Source organism: Sinocyclocheilus grahami, unplaced genomic scaffold (assembly GCF_001515645.1).
Source record: "Sinocyclocheilus grahami isolate Dianchi unplaced genomic scaffold, SAMN03320097.WGS_v1.1 scaffold31.1, whole genome shotgun sequence".
In the NCBI taxonomy this organism is placed as follows: Eukaryota; Metazoa; Chordata; class Actinopteri; order Cypriniformes; family Cyprinidae; genus Sinocyclocheilus; species Sinocyclocheilus grahami.
This window is the reverse complement of record NW_015505210.1, coordinates 4,460,178-4,484,868: the sequence shown is the minus strand read 5'-3', so window position 1 is coordinate 4,484,868 and position 24,691 is coordinate 4,460,178. Positions and strand designations below refer to the sequence as shown.

Sequence of the window (24,691 nt, the reverse complement as noted above, 5' to 3'; positions counted from 1 at the left end):
ATGCCGCGTTCACACTGCATGATTTTCAAAGTCGTCGGGTCACCGTGGTTTTCACACTGCACGACTATCTGAGGTAGCAGTCAGTTGCTGCTGTGTTCACATTGCACAATGGATTGGCGACAGGAGGTTACACACTGCATGACTTTACAATAGGAAGAATCTCTGGAACCTCAGATCGCGTCTTTGATAATTCACACTGCGTGATTGTCACTCGCGTGAACGAGCACCAATTTGCCTCAGATTTTGGGCATTTGTCGGCGATTTCGCAAAACCTTTCGGCGAGTGAAAAATTGGGCTAAATTGTGCAGTGTGAACTCGGCATTATCGAAGCAGGCTCACAGAAACCGAGAAAACGTAAATGACTGAAAAGCAATTGTCTGTCTATTCACAAGGTGGACAGGAGGGAAGATGCAGTGAAAGTGCCAGAGCTGCACTGAAGTTGAGTTTTCTCATTACATACGAGCAGCAAGGACATAGAAAATACTACACAAAAGATAAGATATGGAACTACAATGACTGGATTTCTGGGTGGAATTGGATTTCTGGTAGATGGATGCACTGTTTACCATTTCTGAATGGGTCATCCTCGCTGTCTTCCCCAAGCTGTTCAGAGGCAGTGAGGAAGTCTTCCTCTATGGATGACACAGAGCGGTTGGTGTCATCTTCAGCAGCCCGCTGACCAGCCAATCGGCCATGCCTCTGCCTCTCTTGCCCTGACTGTAGTCCAATCAGGAATTTGTTGATTTCAAAAATGACACTGTTGGTTTGGGTTGGGCGGTACCCACAGGAACAATGCACCAGACAGACATCCGCTGTTTTCTGGCTCTGAGATACACATACATAAACACAAACACAGTCCAACCAGGCAGACTGTGAGCTGTAAAATTATGTCAGATGTTCCGGTTTGTATTCATATCCTACCTGTGGGTGGCTGGGGTCATGCTGGCAGGAGTCCGGTGACTCTAGGCTGCTGAGAAGCAGAATCTCATTTTCTTTGGGTTGGCGCACTCCGAGAGACTCAATTAACCGTGGCAGCTCTGGGCACACCGAGGCCAGTTTCTGTGGGGAAATTTATGCTAATATTCAAGTCACATAAATGCGGGTCTTTGCTTGCATTATCTTGGTAATTTGTATTGGTTCTAATTTCCCTTTTAATTAGATGAAACATTGTTTATGTCGTACGCTTAGGAATTGATGAAAGACATTCATATATTTGTTATTAACTTTAAATGAATTAGAAATGAGAAGGGTAGAGGGTAGGGGTGTAACGATACACATATTCGTATTGAACATTCGGTACGAGGCTTTCAGTTCGGTACGATTCGATTCGTTGGTCTAATCCTACTGCATTTGGAAAATAAAACAGCTTAAAGTGTGTGAAATATAATGTTCTCAGTGCCACTGTGCTCAACAAGGCAGCCCAAACGACGTAATAGGGTTAGGACGTAACCCACCTTAACATAGCTGTCGTCATGCCGTTCAGCATTATGTCTGTCCAGGTTTACGAAGCAGATCTGGAAAGAGAGAGGCTGAGCTTAGACAGATAAGCACATACCTGAAAAGTAAAGTATCTGTACATGTGCTTTAGCGCACAAACACAAACACAGTGTACCAAAAATACACACAGGAGCACACACAACAGCAGCACTGCAAATCTTCTCATCTGTCGCAGCTATTAAATGTCATTCTTCATTCCGCATATTCATCACTTTCATTTACAACATGTCAAATCTCCTGCAGCATTGCCTAAAAATGCCACATTTGCACTGAATGTAATGAATAATGATTAAAGGACAAGTTCACAGATTTTCAACCAGTTTTGTATTGTTACAATGTCAGTAGTATATGTAAATGCAAAATGTGTATTGTTTTGCGATGTTATTTGCACATTTGTCAGAAAAATGGTCCACTGGATGACACAACATCATTTTTGTGAGCTCCAGGGCTTACGTTAAAACTAAAGATCAAACATCCGTATTTTTGTATACCCAACCATTGGCAAACAGATCAGGCACTGCTGTTTTTCTATGTTTCTTCTGGTTATGTAACACCGATTTAAAAGAATCTGCTGCATAGACAGCCAAGTTTGATGGTTTTGGTGAATTATCCCTTTAAATGCTTTTCCTCACACTAAGCTACCGCTGAGCTTCAGAAGACTTGGAATACAGTGCATGACTCACATGGACCAATTTTATGGTGTTTTTTTGTCAGGTTTGACAGCGGTGTCACTATGATCTGGCATTGTCTGGAAAAGATTTCTTCTTTTGTGTTCCACTGACAAAAAAAGCATACAGGTTAGAACACCACAAGGTTGGGTAACTTTAAGCCATTGCATATAAAATCCTTTGTCTCTTTCTCTAATGTTTACACAGCTTGAACAGCACTTATCGCTTTTTTATCACTCTTTACTGTTAAACAAAGCTTTTTCACTCTCTTTATCGTCTGCGTTCATCTCACATCATTTATTCACTTGACATCATTTTGATTTTGAGGGTTCTTTAATGTGGGCACATTGACTCTCTCTCACACACAGACACACACACACACACACACACACACATTAACACAGAGGCTGCACCTTACTGATTCTGATGACTCTGGTATCTTAAAAGCATATCATGTTGCTAGTTGCATGTTTGTTTCAAATGTGTCCTTGTGGATGTGTGAGTGTGAGTGAGAGAGCTCTTCTTTCACTCTTCACTAAGATCACATTAGTGACAAATGTCTTTGAAATCTGTAGGTTTCTCTGAGCGAGGATGGATTTTACCCTCAGGTACCACAGATGTAGCACTTCATCTCTCTTATTCCAGCTGCTGGTACTTAATGCAACAGTAAATTATCTAGTGCATCTCTATAGGGTTTATATACTAAATGTTGGGCTGTGCAAATAATCAAATTCGATTATCATACACATCTTGTCAGTAAAGCCGGTTCTGTGATTAGTAGTAAATCTCCATCACCTGCTTTCAAATGCAGGCAATACATCGGCGATAATGAACGCGATATTGCGTAGCTTGTCAGTGAAGTATGGCTCGGTGTAGTAAATGCCGCTCCATTTGAAAGCAGGTGATGGAGATTTACTACTAATCACAGACCCGGCTTTACTGACGAGATGCGCATAATTGAATTTGATTATTTGCACAGCCCTAAATAAGTGTATGAAGTGTGTTAATAGTTCTGGCCTGAGGAGTGCATCTGCTATTGAAAGACAGACAATGAGAGAAAGAGAAAGAGAGAGAGAGCAAGAGAGTAACCTGCCATAATTGTCCTGAACTGTCATATTCACATAAGAAACTGATCTTGCGCTGGAGATTTGGAGTGTCTCAGCTGTCAGGTGGCACCATTAATGTACTGTGGTGCTGATAGGTGGCTCAGTAACTGCCTTTTTCTGACACACACGCCTAGTAAACAAATAAAAAATACATAATGTGCATTCTTAAAATAAATGGTAGGTCTAATTAGATTTTTTTAAATATGCATTGTGCTTGCAAAAGATGCTGCCATGACTTTAAAGGGTTAGTTCACCCCAAAATGAAAATTAGCCTGTGTTTTACTCCCCCTCAAAGCATCTTAGGTGTATGTGACTTTCTTCTTTCAGAAGAATCCAATCTGAGTTATATAAAAAAATTGTCCTGGCCCCTCCAAGCCTTTCAATGGGGGTAAGCGGGTGTTGGTTGTCAACAGTTCAGAAGACGTGAAATAAAGTGCGTGCATCCGTAATAAAATGTCTCTCCCAGGGGGGTGAATAAAGGCCTACTGTAGCGAAACCATGCATTTTTGTAAGATAAATATCCATATTTCAAACGCAATAAACACTTTTTTTCTCACTTCCGCTGACTGACATACGTGGAAGCTGTTCCGGCGGATGACGAAAGACGTTGCGTGATTAGTGACAAACGCGAAGACAAAACAAAACAAAATGCCGTTCACGAATTAAAAGCATAAAACGAGGATTTGTAAAGAAAAATGTCGGAGGATTTTGATATACAGGTGCATCTCAATAAATTAGAATGTCGTGGAAAAGTTCATTTATTTCAGTAATTCAACTCAAATTGTGAAACTCGTGTATTAAATAAATTCTATGCACAGACTGAAGTAGTTTAAGTCTTTGGTTCTTTTAATTGGGATGATTTTGGCTCACATTTCACAAAAACCCACCAATTCACTATCTCAACAAATTAGAATACTTCGTAAGACCAATAAAATTTGAAAATTTTTTAGTGAATTGTTGGCCTTCTGGAAAGTATGTTCATTTACAGTATATGAACTCAATACTTGGTTGGGCCTCCTTTTGCATGAATTACTGCATCAGTGCGGCGTGGCATGGAGACAATCAGCCTGTGGCACTGCTCAGGTGTAATGGAAGCCCAGGTTGCTTTGATAGCGGCCTTCAGGTCATCTGCATTGTTGGGTCTGGTGTCTCTCATCTTCCTCTTGACAATACCCCATAGATTCTCTATGGGGTTCAGGTCAGGCGAGTTTGCAGGCCAATCAAGCACAGTAACACCATGGTTATTGAACGAGCTTTTGGTGCTTTTGGCAGTGTGGGCAGGTGCCAAGTCCTGCTGGAAAATGGAATCAGCATCTCCATAAAGCTTGTCAGCAGAAGGAAGCATGAATTGCTCTAAAATTTCCTGGTAGATGGCTGCGTTGTCTGTGGACTTCAGAAAACACAGTGGACCAACACCAGCAGATGACATGGCAGTCCAAATCATCACTGACTGTGGAAACTTCACACTGGACTTCAAGCAACATGGTTTCTGTGCCTCTCCACTCTTCCTCCAGACTCTGGGACCTTGATTTCCAAATGAAATGCAAAATTTACTTTCATCTGAAAAGAGGACTTTGGTCCACTGTGTTTCTGAAATTAATTAATCGCCACATCATGTAATTAATTAGATTAACAATTTTAATCGCTTACCAGCCCTAATTTTAATTCCTTTGTTTAACAGTTCTATCTGATTATTAGATAAGACTTCTATTCATATTAGACAGAACTGTTAATGACGACAGCATACAAGGAGGAGAATGTGAGCACTAAGACTAAGGCCCAATCCCAATTCTACACCTTAGCCCTTCCCCTTTCCCCTACCCCTCCGTTTCGCGCGTTCACATGAAGGGGTAGGGGTGTCTCGATTCTCTTTTGGTTGGAGGGGTAGGGGTAAGGGGAAGGGCCAGACAGCCCTTCAAACGAAGATTTTTCGGGACCACACTTCAAACGTAGGGGTATGAATTATCTCAGCGTAAACCGGCTTCAGGGTCAACATGGCTGCCCGAGCGAACAAAAAGACACATAAATGTAAGCATTTTTGGCATTAATAAAGATTTTAACGAAAAGTAATCATTTGTTTTATGTTACATTCAATCGTGAGTTCATATTTACGGTCATGTTACTCAAAGAAATGTTTGCCAAAAAATCGCTAATATTTGCTAACTAACGTCATATCATTATAGACTGCACGATAGTGCCACAACATATTTTCATGTCTGATCAGGGCGATAACCACCGTAGACATTGAGGGGGGCTAGTCCCCTCTATAATTAGAAATTAAAAGTCTAAAAGTCGTGGGGCAGCGTTGACAAGTTTCTTTTCTCCTGGATGTGTGAGCTGCGTGATCTCCGATATATATATATATATATATATGTGTGTGTGTGTGTGTGTGTGTGTGTCAGTAAGCAGCGCATTAATATAGAACGGTAATTAAAGGCTCTAATGCACACCAGCATGTGTGTGTATTGTAGGAGCTAGATGGCGTATGATGACGTGTGACGTATATAGTAGTGATGCCCCAATTCTTAGGGGAATATTTTCACCCCTACCCCTTGACACTCTGTTTCAAGAGACAAGGGGGAAGGGGTAGGCGGAGGGGTAGGAGAAGGGGAAGGGGTATAAAATAGAATTGGGATTGTGCCTAAGTGTGCTCAGGCACTGCCATTCTCGGCGCTGTCAAAATAGAAGTCTGGCTTGGCGTCAAAATAAAAGTCGAACACATCGGCCAAACAGAAAAACGTATCTGCCGATGCCGATATTTGAAAAATGCCAAATAATGGCCGATATATCGGTCAACCACTAGTTTCTAAGTGATACTAAAATAAACCTGATCAGAACATTCTGAACACAAGTTCTCATTCTGGAAATGACAACAAACATATCGCATCACCGATGAGTGAACACAACTGATTCATATGAATATAACGTGATATAGAGTTACAGAATGACTAGTAGAGGAGGTTGCTAAAGGTTTTAAGGTTAAGATGGATGCTTCAGGTGAGTATAGTGATGTTATGGTGATGACTGTACTCACTAAAGGAGTATATTAAATTAAATTGGAAAAGGTAGAGAGGAGGTGAGACAAAGCGGGAGTTAACAGCTGAGCCTGAATTAGAATCTGTTTATGCAGAGTGGAAATTTGCATCTCACTAACACAATACAGAACACAATCCTCCCGCTCGCTCATTCTTGTACACTTGCACATCTCGTCCGATAGTCCATCTGTCTGAATTTCTGTACCACACTATAACATTCATTTACTTCAGTGTACTTAAACACCACATACTGGATCCTCTCTCTCTCTCTCACACACACACACCACACATTTGTTTGTGTATCATGGTGAGAACTTTCCATTGACAACTTCTGTTCATACTGTGCTAATGATATTTTCACCCAGCTCATTGGAAAAATGTGCTTCTACCTACAGTAAAAATCCAACAATCCAACAACTTTTATTCCTTTTAGCACAAATTATGTTTAAACGGGACATGACATGAGAAATAAAAATTTCCGTTGATCTTTTGGCATATAAGAGGTCTTTGTACCATTAAAAATCCTTGGCTAAAAATGTCATAGCTTGAAACATCCTCCTCCTCTGAGGGGCAAGGTGATGTCACCTGGGCACAGTCGTTTGCATAAACACCGCCTCCAGAGCAAGACATCGACGAATAATCATCTTCTCACCATAGGCCCTGCCCACTGGCATTCACAGCTTAACGGCTTGACACTTGATCATGCTGAATGCTAGAAAAGCAAATATAAATTACAATCACTGCTGCCATCTTGTCTACACTGGATACAGTATACAAATGTGCGTTCGCTTTCTGACAGTCCACGTGCTTGAGTCTGTCAACAGGACAAATGGAGTGGAAGAACATTCGTTTTTGCCGCGTTTGGTTCAAACAGCTCGTTCACATCTTTGTACAGATATCAGAAGGATCCCAGCATAAGGAACAAGTGGATAGTTTATTTTTAATGGCATCCCGGATCGTGTCAGAGGATTGATCGGAGCATTTTGTTTTGTAAACAAGGCACAGTGTCATGGAGCGTTCACAAAGAAACATTTGTTGAAAGATGAAGTGGTCTCGATCTGACTGCAGCTGCATAACAAACAGGAAGTAAATGATTTCATAACGCTCTGCCTGGAAATGACCATTTTATTTGGATTATGTTGTCAAAACACACATGAGATAGCGAGGGGGCATTGATACGGTTTCATATGCAATGACGTTAGCCAGTCATAACAGTGGCTGATTACTGAGAAGTCTTTAAGGACATGCCCCTTAAAAACAGGTAATTTTAGAGAAAGGTTCAGAATGAGGGTTGAAAAACTTTTCCAAATATTTATTTGTTTTGTGCAAAAAAAACTTGATTAACATTACAAGTAAACCTCAAGGAATATATTAAAATAATAATAAAAAAAAAATCGATGTCATGACTAGGGTTGGGTATCGAGAACCGGTTCCAAATTTCCAATAATCGGGTATTCGATAAGACATGTGCATTTCGATTCCACTTAACAATTCCCGCGTTCACATTTTAATGTGATTTTAAATTATTTAAGTGCAGGAAGGGAAAGAACTTGCATACTGTTTGCGTGCAGCGGACACATCTGAAGCACGAGCACAGAGAACAGTGGTCCCGATGCAGGTTCCCGAAACTGTCCATTCTCGAACTGTTCCGTGCATTTCCACAAAGGTTGTTCCGAACCAGAACGGACTTCTTTCACATTTATCGACCAGTATGCACGAAATACGTTGGTATATCATCATAAACACAGCCGTTTTTTTGTCTTAAGTGAATGTAAACAGACGAGAAAGAAAACACTTGTGTAACAGTATTTTTAGATCTGTGTGTGTTCGGTGTTAAAGAGACAGCCGTCTAATAAACGTGCTGCCTATCATTAATGTTAATCAAAGAACAAAAAAATCATTAACTGACTGAATATCTTTTGTAAATTTAATGATTAATCAATATTTTATTTATGAAAAGAAAACTATACAGTGTTTTTAAACTTTTGATTTCAATTTCTGTACCTGACATTTGTTCAGTTTTATTTATTTATGCTATTGCTAATTAATTAGTTTACTTGTCTTTAACAATTTAATGTTTGAAATTTATATTAGTCTAGTTGTTTTTTTCTGTGGAATTTTTTTTTGATAAAACCATAGACATAAAACAGAATAAATATGTTTGACATCTAAATATTTGACTTAAAATTAGTTTAATGGATTTTTTTTAGCTTATTGGAATCGGAATTAGGAATTGATAAGCAGAATCGATAAAATTCAAACGATACCCAATCCTAGTCATGATCCCTTTAAAGGAGCAGATTATTGATTAATAAAGATTCATTTTCATGTGATTCCTTGCATCACATAACCAGCTCCATATGTATGGTATTTACAATGTAGTAAACTTGCTCAGTAGCGCACCTGGTACAGAATTACACTACTGATGTGGTTGGGTATAAGTCACAATAAACACAAGTGAAAATAAAAGAGACCAAAGATTTGAAGAACGCTTAAAATGACATGGTTGTGTTTTTATCTCAAGTTTGCTTTAATACGGTTAGGTTTAGAGTAGGATTTAAAGTAGGTGGTACATTATTTTCATGTTATTTTAATGTCACTCACTGAACATTAATACCCAAACTGCCACAGTACTTACAACAACCAATGTAATAATACTGTCACGGTCCAGGTGTGTGGAGGGAGGCAGGATGATGAGGACGACAAGGATACAAAATAAGGATTTTTAATGTAGCGACAACAAGGCAGAGACACCCACACACTCGGGTAACATTCACAATAACCGACAGCACTAGAATACAAGAGACAGGAACTTATAGGGCAGATAACGAGGGGCAGACAGGTGAACACAATGAGGGTAATTAACTAATGATTAGACGGGCTAAACCAACACAAGGGGGCACACGCACACGCACACGCACACGCACACGGGGTAACATTCACAATAACCGACAACACTAGAATACAAGAGACAGGAACTTATAGGGCAGATAACGAGGGGCAGACAGGTGAACACAATGAGGGTAATTAACTAATGATTAGACGGGCTAAACCAACACAAGGGGAAGAAACCACAACAAACAGTCCACAGGGGTGTTACAAATAATTTGATAAATTCACATCCATCGGAGTAAACGGAACACATTTTTAGTGTCACTCACTGGACATTTTACTAATATTGAAAGTGTCACAAAATGTGCATAAGCAACATACTACCACTTTGCTCAGGCTTGTTTATCCAATGAGCCCTTCTTTATGTTTTCATAAAGATGCACAAAAACAATAACTGCCTTGTTTATCCACTATAATTATTGGAGTTTTTTTCATACCCCCCTGGGAACTTTAATTTGCTTCAATTTAGGATATATTGCTCCAAACTCTGAAAATATATTTATGTTTTGATGTGTTTAGAACTTACAGTGTCATGCAATTACATTGTAATCTTTTTTTAAGCGTCCTTACTATACAGGATTAATGTGTTTCTAATAGCATACTCTACTACATTCTCCAAATAAGATGGTTTCTGGCTGTCAGTGTAAATCCCAGTATAAAAAGTTATTACCAGGCCCATATGAAATCTGCAGTTTTTTTATTGTGCATTTTCTAGGCTGACTCTGGGAGAAAATCTGTGCAATTCCATGGAATGGATTTATATGTTGTAATATGTGATAGACATAGCTGATTACTTCACTCCTCTTCAGCTGCAAGTATAATCAAATTGACCAGAATATTTGATAAATAAACACATAAAGGATGGGAACGCACAGAACTTTGAGAATGGTGAAGGTTTCAATCCTGTGGAAATCAGCAGGGATTTCTGTGGGTGCAATCATGCCCCGTTAAAGTCACACAGACTACAAATCGAGTAGTTTGAAATGCTTCTCACATCCTGGTCATTTGCTGTAATACTACATCCCAATCACAGGGCACCAGACTGCGACTAAACGGTCACATTTTGAAAAAAGATCTGTTACAAACCTGAGCAGAAACACCAAATGATTCTGTACTTACGCAAATATTAACAGCCCCGACACTCCAGACAGCATTTATAAAGAAGGCAAGAGAAAACAGGCACCAACATAGATTTGAAAGTGTTTCAAAACACCATTTTTACCCAACATTTACCATGCATTTGGGGTGCTTTCAGACCTGTAGATCGTCCCAAAACAGGGATTAATTAGTTACAATGTTGCATTTTCTTCTTGGTTCGGTTCGCTTCCACAAGGCAACATTGCAAAGCGAACCAAACTGTGTTTATGCAAGTCACATGTGAGTAAAGCTGTCCTCTAATTGATCAGTGTTCATCTGTTTACGTTCCTCTGCGTCATTCAAGATGGATTGACAAGTTCTCTCCGTGGGCTTATTGTGTCTTTATAGCTGTCCTGGCAAACGCAAAATGAATGTAGCGGTCATTCTGCTTTAAAGGTGACATATCATGAAAATCTGACTTTTCCAGGTTTTCAGTGCTATAATCAGGTCCCCGGTGCATCTACCAACCAAGGAAACGTGAAAAAGATGAACCCAGTAACTTTGTTTTGGGAAGCCTTTTTCTGTAAGCGTCTGAAAAAACGAGCGCATCTGATTTCGCTCCCTTGGTGACGTGACAAAGGGATCTCATTATAATATTACCGCCCCTTAATCTGTAAGTTTCCACCCATGCCATCGTTATTGTGTTTTCGCAAGCGACAACGGTGTTCCAGCTCTAATGCCATGGCGAAAGTTTGAGCATGCTAAACATGCTAACTGTTCTGTCTTTGGCTGCACAGACGAGCACAGAACACTATTTAGAGTCCCAGCCTCAGAGGAGACAACAGAGCAGTGGATTTATTGATTTATTTAATGTATATTGCTGCTGCCACACAGATCTAAAATAAACATGTGATTTATTTCCCAGCTGTTTACCTTCACAGACATAACTGAATGTTTTTGTAACTCGTGTGTGTTTTTAACGTAAACTTGTTTGTGAATGAGAACTTAGTTTAGTACTCGCATGCTGTGACAGCCGCTTTCTGTGCGTGTGCTTCAGATGTGTGCTCAGAAAACCTTACATCAGAAGTTTAAACTAACATGGTTTAAAACGCATGATTTCAGCGCGATAAACATGATAATCAGAACCAAAACAGATGTTTTTAGCAGGTACGAGCTGTAATGGCGCAGCTCTATTCTGGAAAAGGGGGCGGGGAGCAGCAGCTCATTTGCATTTAAAGACACAGGCCCGAAAAAACGTGTGCTTCTGCTTCCACTCAAAATAGGTATTTTCAAAATGATGTAATAAATTATTTTTGAGTATTTTGAGCTGAAACTTTACAGACACATTCTGGGGACACCAGAGACTTATATTACATATTGTAAAAAGAGGCATAATATGTCTCCTTTAATATATATGTCTACATATAATTATATTTAATTATATCTATATAAATATATAAAAAAAAAATGCAGCTGTAAAAAGCTCTTAATACTTTGAACACCAAGTGGGGCACAGGTCATCAACAAGGGTCCTCCATCGTGCTCTATACTGGGCAGCAGCCTTGATCCGGCCCCATGAGAGTCCCAGCGTTTGGGGGACTCATATTACAATACTTTACTCCAATCCTGAACAAGAAGACCTTAATTAACTGGTTTAGGTTTCTTTAATTGGGACTGACAAACCTAAACCAGTTAATGTTAGATTACCATGACCATTGTATTCATTTGTTTATAAACATTTGTTTTATTGAAACTACATTTATCTCTAACAATAGTAATGAGGATCAATGCATGGTTTAAAATGTGTTTATCATGGTTAAAACTTTACAAACTATGGTACATTTAAAAAGTAGAATCATGAACTTTAAAGCCTCTCAGTTATTTTCCTCCTGTGTAATATATGTGCTGTTCTAATGAACTGATGAAATCACTGGCTCTGTTTGCCTTCAGAAGCTCCAAGCTGTGACTGAACTTCAATAATTAAGATACTGATGAAGGGAAAACAATATCTGTTAAGGAGTCCCAAACTCATTCTGCCCGCTGTGAGAATAATTTATTTTACAGCCCTATATAAATTGTGTGCTAATTAACATCCCAACTCAAAACCAACGCATATTAATTTGTCTACTGGATGAACGCAATAGCACTTTCATTATTGACTTCTGTTCTAAAACGGTTTATTTTACTGGTCTGTTCCTCCAATCTGCGCTTCCAAATCAGATGCCACTGCTCTCACATGTTAGTCTGTTCTAATGAACTGATGAAATCACTGGCTCTGTTTGCCTTCAGAAGCTCCAAGCTGTGACTGAACTTCAATAATTAAGATACTGATGAAGGGAAAACAAGATCTGTTAAGGAGTCCCAAACTCATTCTGCCCGCTGTGAGAATAATTTATTTTACAGCCCTATATAAATTGTGTGCTAATTAACATCCCAACTCAAAACCAACGCATATTAATTTGTCTACTGGATGAACGCAATAGCACTTTCATTATTGACTTCTGTTCTAAAACGGTTTATTTGACTGGTCTGTTCCTCCAATCTGCGCTTCCAAATCAGATGCCACTGCTCTCACATGTTAGTCTAGATCGCTGCCATCATGTGGCACGTCAACTTTTCATTTATTATTTATTAAGCACACATGGTCATGGAAGCGTGTAGGTCAGACAGTGTGTGTGCAATTAACTAAATATACAGGTTTTTCTGCTTACTCTAAATGTATCCATCTTAATATATATATATATATTTCTCACATAAGAATAAGAAATTATGCATCTCTGACATCATCTTCAAGTTACTGATGAAGGAAAAACAATATCTCTATACCTCCCAACTCCGTAAACCTGCTGTGAGAATAATTTATTTTTCATAATTTATTTATATATTTAATTTAATTTATATTTAATAACGCATCCATTTATACATTGAATTTCTCATGACACATACCAGTTTATGTTTGTTTCTAACATAAGGATGATCATTGCATCTCTAACATCAATATTTTTGCTAAATGCGCACAGGAATTATTTATGCATGTTCAGTATGCTAAAAAAAATTATTTGCAATGGGACACCAAGACTAAAATACCTGCAGGATTATTGTGTATTTAAGCAACAATAGGAAAAAAGAAAAAGAAAAACAAACAAACATGGAAAACATCAGCAGCTTTAAACTTTATACTACTTCTCAAAATTTGGGATAGTACTTAGATGAAAATAAGACTTACAGACCCCAAACCTTTGAGCGTTATTATATAACTCTATTTTTTTTACTTAACAATAAACAGTAAAGACTACACCAGTAATTCAGGTAATGCTTTTGAACATTTGATTTCTTCTTTCAACTTCATACTGCTATTAGATACTTACAGCACTGTTTATTTGTATCTTGGTTCTATTGCTTGCAATCCACTTCTCTGCCCATAATTTTATCACTGATATTTTGATGATATGACAACCCTAGTTCAGACGATCTGTCACTGTCTCTCTTACACACACACCGCACGTGTCCTCAAAATTGCTGGGTTAGAGAGGTTAACCCACAACTTAGAACGTTTCACTCTTCACTGGAGCGGGAGACGGCAAGAGAGAGAGAGAGAAATACAAGCTTGGAAAAGAGGAGGGAGGTCGAGAAAGAGTGGGGGAGGAATTTGTGGGAATGAGATATCGAGAAAGGGATGGAAGGACAGAGATGGCTGAGCGTTGTCCTTGCCAAGGACAAACTCATTTCACCCATTATCATCAGATGGGAGATGGCAGACACTTGCCACCGTGGCTAAAAATTACCTCCGCTGGGATGCACCGCCACCACCTCGCCGCTCGCTACACCACTGAGATAGAGAGAGAGAGAAATGAAAATAATGGAAAGGGATGGAGAGAAGCGGATAAAAGAACAAAGCTGGGGGTCATGAGAGTGGAAAGATGTTGTTTTGAGATGTTGCCATATTGCACTGCTGGAACAGAGCAGACGTGCTCTTTATCATTTCCGACTGAGTGGGTTCACACACACCGATCTGCGCTTTCACATCCACTAAACCTCAAAATGGAGCATGGAAGGAGTGAAAAAGCAGACACACGCTCCTGTCCAAAGGCAAATCTGTGATGTGTCCTGTCATTTGACGTTATCAGAGCCCTTGACAGACCGTTACGTCACAGAGTGCTCAGGTTCTCCTGGTTTTGACATACATGTGTGTGTGTGTGTGTTTGTGTGTGGCCTCCAGCCTTGGTTGACTAGGCGCCCAGTGAGGAAGCACATTCACATCTGTGCCTGTGGTTATGACCACGCATGGCTGACACATCCTGAAGGCGAGATCTGCCTGCAACCATTAACCAGTTAAAGCCCCGTCTTAAAATCCTTAGAAATCCCATCATTTTTTTGACATTCGGGCACAAATATCATTGTGAGAAACAGGCTGTTCTTTTCTCACAACTCATTTTGCTTTAAAGTTTTGTTTAAAGAGGAATCTTTCCGTTTTATTACATTTTTGATTGTAGGAAGGAAAAATGAGCACAGGAAGTGATGCTGTAGTTGTATTTTCTCTCCAAAGTTGCACACTGTTACCGTGGAAGCGTCTAAAACTGCTTACCAGCTGAACTAGGTTGGTTTTTGAGACAAGGGAGAAGAGCTGGAAAATGTCAAGAAAGGTACAAAGAGATATTGAGTGCATTTACGTGCATGAGCTTATGCTTAATGGACTGACAATGTGTAAGGTCATATTAACACCTTAAACTGTTCAATTATCAAGAAGTGGTCATGAACGGGTTAAGCAAAACCCCTTGACACTCTTAAATTGTTACTTGTTACCCTCCGTGAAATAACTGTCAGTGGTCTGTCAGCTAATTCAACGTATATTTGTGCAAGTACACTATTACTTATTATTTTGTTTTGGTTTTATTAAGTTTTTAAAAGAAATATCATTTATTTGATCAAAAATACAATAAAAACAGTAATGCTGTGAAATATAAAAAAAAAAAAAAAAAAACAGTTTTCTATGTGAATATGTTTTAAATGTAATTTATTCCTCTGATCAAAGCTGAATTTTCAGCATCATTACTCTAGTCATGAATGTTACATGATCCTTCAGAATTAATTCTAATATGCTGATTTGCTGATCAAGAAGCATTTATTATTATTACTAATGCTGAAATCAGTTGCTGCTTAATATTATTTGTGGAAGCTGTGATGCATTTTCTTTCAGGATTCTATGAATAGAAAGTTATAAAATTTTTATAAATGTTTTTAATGTCATTTCAACAACTGAATGCCACTTTCCTTTAATACTTTTAATTATTATTTAATTAGTACTTAGTATTAATTTATTTCAAAAAAACTCTGAATGGCAATGTATGTATGCTTATTATTTGATGTTAGGGCCAGAGAAAAATACCATAATTACTGCATTTTGGTTTTCTTGCATTTATGATCAGCTTTTGACCATACAAAGCACACAGAAACATTAGGCAGTATAAAGCTGAATCTGGATTTACTCTAGTGTTTGATACATTATAACATTTTTATTTTAAAATATAAAATTAAAATATTTAATTTAATTAAATTGACAATTCTTATTTTTTGATGGAATACTGTAGTGTTTATTATAAATAATTTATCCGTGCGCTTCATTATTTTTCATCATTAATTCATGTGCCCTCGTAATCTTTAATCAAAAACGTTAACCTCCCCTCCCCCTCAAAACGACTCGTCTACTCTTCCGGTCACGAGCTATGGCGCAAAGGCGGAGCTATCTGGAACTGCCAACAGCTGCAGTGACATCAGTGACGTATAGGGGAAAAACCTGAAGCCTATGCTTCACTTTATAGCACTGACACCAGTCATGAGGGAGTACGTTACCCTTAAACATTGAAAAGATATTATGATATTACGACAACATGGATATTGGCAAACTAATTCTTTTTTTCATGAATATGGCTTAACTTGATGGAGGTCGCGCTTAGTCTCTCTTTCTCTCTCATGTTTTGTGCCGTTGATCGTCGTCGTCATCCTTAATAAATGAAACATTTATTCATGCTTGGGTGTCTGCGGTGAATCCAGTGGAGAGAAAACCCCCACCACTAACTGCAAACTGCCTCCATTTTGTTTGCAACGCCCCAAATTCACTTTATAGCACTGACACCAGTCATGAGGGAGTACGTTACCCTTAAACACTGAAAAGATATTATGATATTACGACAACATGGACATCGCAAACTAATTCTTTTTTTCATGAATATGGCTTAACTTGATGGAGGTCGCGCTTAGTCTATCTTTCTCTCTCTCTCTCTCTCTCTCTCTCATGTTTTGTGCCGTTGATCGTCGTCGTCATCCTTAATAAATGAAACATTTATTCATGCTTGGGTGTCTGCGGTGAATCCAGTGGAGAGAAAACCCCCACCACTAACTGCAAACTGCCTCCATTTTGTTTGCAACGCCCCAAATTCCAACGATCCAATCAATTCCCGAAGGACGAAATCAAGTTCCGCCCTCTCATTTCAGATGTCGTTTCACTCGGATATACGTCACAGTAGGGCTGGGCGATATAGCAAAAAAATGTATCAACGATATAATGTTTCATATTGTTTGGTATCGATAATTATTGACATTTTTTATAACCTTTTTTAAAACAAAAAAGCAATAGAATTTTTTATTTATTTAACCACTGTATTTATAATTAACACAATTTATTGAGACAAACAACAAATATTTTTTGTTTTAACAAACAAACACAATAAAAATTAAACAAACATCTAATTTCTAATGTTTTATATGCAGATTAAATAGGTCTTTATTGTATAGGTCTAATTGTCTCCCGAGGCAACAGGAGGACGCAATGAGCAAAAGTTGCCAACGCAAGGAAGTAACTCTATAAAAACGTGCATTACGTCTAAATTAACTCATAAAAATCAAATATAATTTCATAAATTGCATAAACAATTATGAACAAAACAGCATCATGTATATGCATTGCTTAATCCAAAGAGCCAAAGCGCCATTCACACAGACTGCATTTAAAAACATATGAGACGCAGTGAAAAGGAATAAACCTCCACAAATTCGTGACGTGTTTTCTAAAAGTTCAAACTGTTTTAACTTTGCATGGCTTTCTATACAATTCTACTGTGAGACGCGAGTGCAGCAGTCATATTTGTCCGTCTAAAAATGCGCTGAATATGCGTTCTGTGTGAATGGCTTGGTTTCGGTTTTAACCCATTCAAGATCTTCTCCGCATTGAGCTTCTATATTTCTCTAATATTTTGAATGAATAACACAGCAGTGGCTCGTCTCGTGGGCTAGACTAACAAAACATTAAAATGCAACAACGTCACTTACATCATCACCGCATCTCGCGCGCCACTGATGACGCTCCCTGATGCACACCTAACATTCAAGTTCAAATGTTTTTTTTAAATTCGACTAATATTCATTCTTTATTCACAATCTCCTCATCACAGGCAGGCACAGCACTCATTTCAGCATGTGTTCGTGTTTATGTGTGCTGTCTGCATCACTCATAGTACGTGCCTATATCGTGTGCTATATCAAAAATTTTTTCTATCTCTATCGAAGAAGGTGTACCGTCGATAAATATCGATACCGTTTTATCACCCAGGCCTATATCACAGTAGAGAAGAAAAGACAATCGCAACTTCCGTTTCATGCCGACTTTAACACAGTGCGCATTAGCGACATCTGGTGGCCAGACTCGGTTTCTCCAGCCTATCTAACGAAACATCGCGGAGCAGAGGATGGTTTGAAAAAGTTTTTAATCTGTGCCAATCTGCCAACTCACGTAGTCCGGTCAATGGATTCACATATTGATCGATAATATAAAATATACAAGTGTGTGATTATAATTAATCACTGACGTGAGTAGTAGCAAAAAATATTTTGGGTGAGCTGTTCGGGGTCTCTGAGACCCCAACCAGAACATGATAAAGTGCAACAGAGGTGTGACGTGCATTCAGTTTCTGTCTGGTGTTGAGGTTATTCTAGACTATTCTACTGAATCCCAAATAAGTGTACATACACACACACACAACCAAATCAATGTAAAGTCAAACACAAGAGTCATGCGAAGTGCCGATTTTTTTCACTGCCAGTGACAATGATATTGTCATTCCGATACAAGCATCGGCACACTGTGTGATACAACAGTGCTTTGAAAACTGTGTCGGAGTATCGGAGCCGCTGTATCAATCTTCCCATCACTACCATTTTCCAAACCGTGTATTTGACTTATCCTCAATCCCTATGACACACCTATAATAAGTTGTTATATTCTGACTATTTTAGACAGGTTAGGGTAGGAACCGCTGCAGGGCAGCCTGCGTGACTCATCATAGGCATCAACAGAGAGAAGTAGCTCCGGCTACAATGTTCTTCCGCAAGACGCATACAGTCCTGTTTATTAACTGCTAGAGCGCCAAAAGTTACGGACTACAGTTTAAAAAAATTTAATCTTAGGTCAAATTAATTATGATTAATCGCAATTATTTTTGGAAAAAAATGTGAGATTAATTACTGAAGGTTTTCTTTTTTATCGATTGACAGCACTACTAAAACACATAAAATTACTACACTTAATTTTAACATTTAAGTTGATCAACATAATGTCAACTAGGGCTGTCAAAATGACTGAAAAACTAAATTCTCTCCTGAGGCCACAAGGGGGCGCATCGAACAAAATATTATGCACGTTTCTTCAAAGCATAATAAAATAACACGACTATCTTTGAAAAAAGTGCATAATGTTTAAAATAATGTTTATAAACCTTATATAATTTAATTTAAGTTGCTTAATTACAGCATGTACAGCATCATGCATGCATGTATAGTTTAATACAAATGACCGAAAACCAATCACAAAGAGCACTTTCTTAATTTAAAAACTTGAGATGCAGTGGGATGGGGAAAAACCGCCATAAAGTCTTGAGACATGTTTTTAAAAAGTTGAATTTACATTAATTTTTCATTTAAAAACTTGAGATGCAGTGGGATGGGGAAAAACCGCCATAAAGTCTTGAGACATGTTTTTAAAAAGTTGAACTTACATTAATTTTACATGGCTTTCTAAACATGCGGCTCTCTTGTGCGAGACGCGAGTGTAACGGTGATAGATGTCCCTCTAGAAAATGTGATAAATATGCATTCTGTGTGAACGGCTTGGTTGTCGGTTTTGACGTAAACAACATCATCTCAGCATTGATGTTCTCTTTTTCCGCAATATTTTGAATGAACAATGTAGCAGCGCCGCATCTAGTGGGTTCAACTGGATAGGCTAACAAAAGCATTAAAATGCAATGGCACTTAAATCGTCGTCGCATTTCGTGCACCACTGATAAGGCTGCCTGACGCACACCTAAAATTCGAATGCAACGTTCGACGAATATTAGATTTTTTTTTTGACAGCCCTAATGTCAACAGAACTCATCAAAATAATGTTTGCAACTTAAAAGATTTCAATTGCAACCATGCATTTTTTAAGTTGTGGTAATGTGTCTGCTGAATTTCTTTAGTGTGTCTTTCTCACGTTCTCTCTCTCTGCTTGAGTGTAACGTTGGCACTCAGCACTAGTATCTCAGCGCCAGCTGGTGTGTGTGGGTTTGATTCCCTGTGCGGAGCTTTTGTGTTAAAGGAACATCATGTGTGACATCAGTGCATTAAAAGCACAGCCCTGATGTAACCTGTTCTGACTGCACCTGAGCCTGCGGGCGGAAGAGTCACAATCTGACCACTCCAGTGCACTGATACAGAACATGTTATGCGATTTTCTGCCATCACAAATTGCGGGTTGTAGTTTCCCGGCTGGTCATCAGCCCCACTTTGAACAATTAAAATAGTACTGGTTTTTACTACAACGTGTGATAAGTAGATTTTTGCTTGTTTCACTGCAAATCCAACTTGCAAAAAAGTTTTTCTAACAAATGTATTTGTTAAAAACCTGTCCAAAAGTCATCTGAACAAACAATTTTGTTTGGCAAGTTTCCAACATAAATTGCAGATTAAAATAATCATATTGTAACTATTATTTAAAAAAAAATAGTTTTTTACATTTGTTAGAAGAACTTTATGCAAGATGGATTGCAAGATTGATTTTTTTTTTTTTTTACAGTTTGTTTAACTGCAATTTATGCTGGAAACTTGCAAAACAAAATTGTTTAACAAAATTGTTTGTTCAGATGACTTTTGGACAGGTTTTTAACAAATACATTTGTTAGAAAAACTTTTTTGCAAGTTGGATTTGAACAAGAGAAAAAACAACAAAAAAAAACAGTGCACCTGAAATAAAAACTAAATTCTGAGAATTTCTGAAAAAAAAAAATAATAATAATCTGAATTACGAGATATATAGGAATATCGAGATATAAACGCAGAACTGCATGATATAAACATAATTTTGAGAAGAAAAGTATAAATACATGAAGTAATTCTGAGAATTTCTGAGAGTCAGAATTGCGAGATATACACAGTAAACATCAATATTTCAAGACAAAAACACAGAACTGGGAGATACAAACATAATTGCGAGACAGAAACTCACAAGAAGATCACGAAGAAAAGTTCAAACTGTGGAATATAAACTTTCCAAAAAAAAGTCAGAATTGCGAAGAAAAAAGTCTGAAAATGTCCACAAATTTAGAAAACTGGTCTGAGATGAGATAAAAACATATAGACACTGGTTCATGGGTTCACAGAGCGACAAACCATTGAAATTTTATTAGAAAAAAATTATTCACAAAGGTTTCAATGCTCCATGAAGAAGCCTCCATAACTAGTTGATTTAACAAGTTGTCTGCAATAGGTTGACAATTTTTTAAATCTAGGTCAAATTTTTTTTTAAACTTACAGCTGTCAGCATGATATTTTTGTTTAGTAGTTTTGCCAAAATGAACGCATGCTGAAATAACACACACATTCTAGTCCATCAGAATTGAGTATCGTAGGCCTGTACTATTTTTTAGAGAAGTCTGCTGCATTTCCCAAACTAAATTCATAATTTCAATTAGTTGAATTGTAGTAAAATGCTCCAGACCTCACAAAAATTAAGGAAAGACTTGCAACACTGAAAAATCCTTGCGCTAAATTTCCATAAAATTAGCATTAGGCAAATAATCAGACAGGTAGCGTTTCATCCCCAAGGAGCAGAAATGCTAGCGAGATCATGGCATAATGCTATGCACAGTGAGATCATTTACATGAGACAAGAAACTTGTCATTAAAGTAAGGTATAAAATCTGTCATTCGACTAATTATCCCAACCTACAGTTAGTGCAGCTGTCATCCGTGTGCAGCTAAATGTATTCTCTCAGTTCAGGGAATTACTGCATATATTATTCAGCCACAGCCACCATCATACCACATTATCCCCCCAATCAAGAGCACATTTATCAGTGGGAGGCTGAACACAATATAAATGCCACCGCACTTCCACGCAGTCACACACACATATGCGTGTAGATGATTTCAGCGCTTTTGAGAGTGTGATACGTGAGAGAGACTCACTGTAGGGCAGCCGCCGTCATGCTGGTCCTCCAGGAACCCAATTCTGCAAAGCGCCTTATCGTTCTTCAGCCAGTACTCCAACGAATCCAGAACACTGTCACTGCACAAAACCTGACACAAACACACACTTCTTTCAGACTGAGGCAAAGCATTAAAAAAAAACTTTTTTGAACTCACAGACCCTGTTTACATCCGGATCGGGTGAACCGCTCATATGTGGTCAGCCAAGACACCTGCAAGGCACTGTAGGCAATTTTTTAATATTACACATTAAATGTGTGAAGTTCCCATGTGTGATTTTATCAAGAAAGGTCTCAGATTTCACGCCATTTCATGCCAGTGTAAATAATGTTTTGTTTATTTCAGACACATTTTTGAATTGAATTGGGTTGAAAATTCATATCTAACTGTAATGTTTAAAACTATGGCGTACTAGTGCCATTTAAATGTAAAATACAATCTTAAATGTCTGGAATCAATTAAAACGATATCAAAAATGTTTATTATAATAAATAATGTTTTAAATATAAAACTGTTTATTTAATCACTTTTCAAATTGTCAAATGTGTAGACAGCATAATTAACACTTTTAATTCATGTTTACAATGTTAGTTAAATGTAATAAGAAAATAACTTAATTTTAGATTTGTAGTTTTTACATTTTAAAATCCATTTGTCAGTTTGGTTTAGGGATTGGTGATACAAGTCTCTTTTAATTTGATACAATACTGATTTTTAAATTTTTTAAAAATTTTATTTAACATTTTAACAGTACCAATACCATTTCTCAAGATAGTGTTAATTCTTCTTCTTCTTCTTCTTCTTCTTCTTAAAAAAAAACACTTAAAAGTCGATCACATCCAGATGACATAGTGGCCATTAATAACACATTTATTACAAAAACAAGCAAAATTACAAATGTTTGTTTACCAACAGGTGCAAAAATAATCACATATTTTACAGAAATATTGTACTTAATAAAATAATTGTACATATTTATTAATAAAATAAAATACAGACAATATAAAACATGCACATTTGAACTTTCTTACATTTTTCTTAATCCTCGACACTTTTCAGGCTTCCTGACAGCAATGTGCTTTTATGTATCTGCATATTTCAATGTTTCAATTACATTATCTGTGCATTTCAATACATTTTTAAACATTAACCACCTTATTATTAATGGTTACACTTTACTTGAAGGGGTGTACATAAGACTGACATGACACCTTCATAATCATGACATGACACCTACATAATCATGACATGACACATGTCATGAATATGAAGGGTTTTTATGCATGTTTATGACAACTGTCATTAAGTGTCATTCGCTCAGTTATGTAATTTTTAATGCAAAGATGACATTGTTTGAGATGTCTTTGTTATGGGCTATGGTTAGGGGTAAGGGTAGGGGTAGGGTTAGGTCAAATAATGTCATATTTGCATTAAAAATGACATAACTGAGCGAATGACACTTAATGACAGTTGTCCTAAACATGCATAAAACCTCCTTCATATTCATGACATGTGTCATGTCATGATTATGAAGGTGTCATGTCAGTCTTATGCACACCCCTTCAAGTAAAGTGTTACCATTAATTTCTTTATTTTATTTTAAACAGCACTCCCTGTCCTCCATTTAAACCCTTTGGCACAATGCTAATGCGTCACGGTTGGGACTTTGACTTTCTGAAATCCATTCACACCTGTATTTAGCGCTTATCACGGATCAGATTGCCCAAAATAAATGATAATACTAGAATTACTACGAGGCCACACTGTCCAAACTGTCCCCAAAACTAAACTACATTTAATTACCAGTGCATATGAGCTGAATTGCTGCAGTATATGATCACAAATTTAATTTATTTTTTAGTCTCTCACTCTTAAATTATATTTCCTCAATCAGATATTCAGCATACTAACTTATCAGGACAAGCAAGCTTTGACCTTGCCATGTCTGTGGTGATTGGTAATTTATTATCATCATTTAAATATGAATATTTAATACATACTTCTGGCAGTCATGCTGTCACTGGTGTGTAACATACCAACTTCACAGCTTCCTGGCACAGTCCACCATATGACATGGTTGCTGGGACAGTTGCGTCACAGTTCACTGTGGTTAAACTACTGACAGAGCTAATATGCCATTACAGGAATGGGTAACCTTCGGCAGATGGGTAATCATTAGCACACGAGGGATAAGCGCGAGAGAGATGAATATGTATTTATGTTTTTTTGGTAGTTTCATTTAATAAGTTAATCTCATCTGCTTGCCAAATGAAATGACCTCTCACCGTAATCCTTCCTCGTCGTTACACAGCCTGTTTTATTTAGATATAGAGATATGTGGAAATAAAGATAATTTTTTTATTGGTTTACCAATAAGATTCAACATTGATTTAAGCAAGAAGAACACTTTAAAGTAGCAGCTTCAGATTAGGCATAGCCCAAAACAAAGCTGAAGAATAAACTGTGACTAAACAACATTATTTCATTCTAGCAATATTTATTCTAGCAATTATTAAATGCATAATGATGAAATATTATAAGGGAATTATAGAAAATAATATATTATAATTATACAATTATTTATTATTAATATTGTAGTTGTTATTATATTATGACAATGTTATTAAACATAATTATTAACATTACTATTACATAATAATAATGATAATTATTAATAATAATCAAATTAATTATATTATTGTTATCATTATTAAAATATTATGCATCGTTTTTAAATCTATCTATCTATAATTTATCCATTTATTTCAATAATTATTGTATTTATTTAATAATATATGTAATAACAACAATAATAAATCATTTTATAATAATATTTTATGATATCTTTTATATATTATAAAAATTATTATAAAGGTACATTTATAATATTATTATT

The 24,691-nt window shown here is 37.2% G+C and overlaps 1 protein-coding gene across 4 annotated transcripts in view; it reads right to left on the bottom strand.

Annotated features, from left to right (window-relative positions):
* sphkap (SPHK1 interactor, AKAP domain containing) overlaps positions 1 to 24,691 on the bottom strand; it is a 114,324-nt gene that overhangs the window by 17,690 nt on the left and 71,943 nt on the right. For all 4 annotated transcript variants that reach the window (XM_016261728.1, XM_016261745.1, XM_016261735.1 and 1 more), the window contains 4 exons: positions 21,775 to 21,885; positions 1,455 to 1,514; positions 922 to 1,059; positions 567 to 825 (listed from right to left, as the gene is read on the bottom strand). In XM_016261728.1, the coding sequence (XP_016117214.1) occupies positions 567 to 825; positions 922 to 1,059; positions 1,455 to 1,514; positions 21,775 to 21,885 (568 nt within the window). The remainder of the gene's footprint in view (positions 1 to 566; positions 826 to 921; positions 1,060 to 1,454; positions 1,515 to 21,774; positions 21,886 to 24,691) is intronic.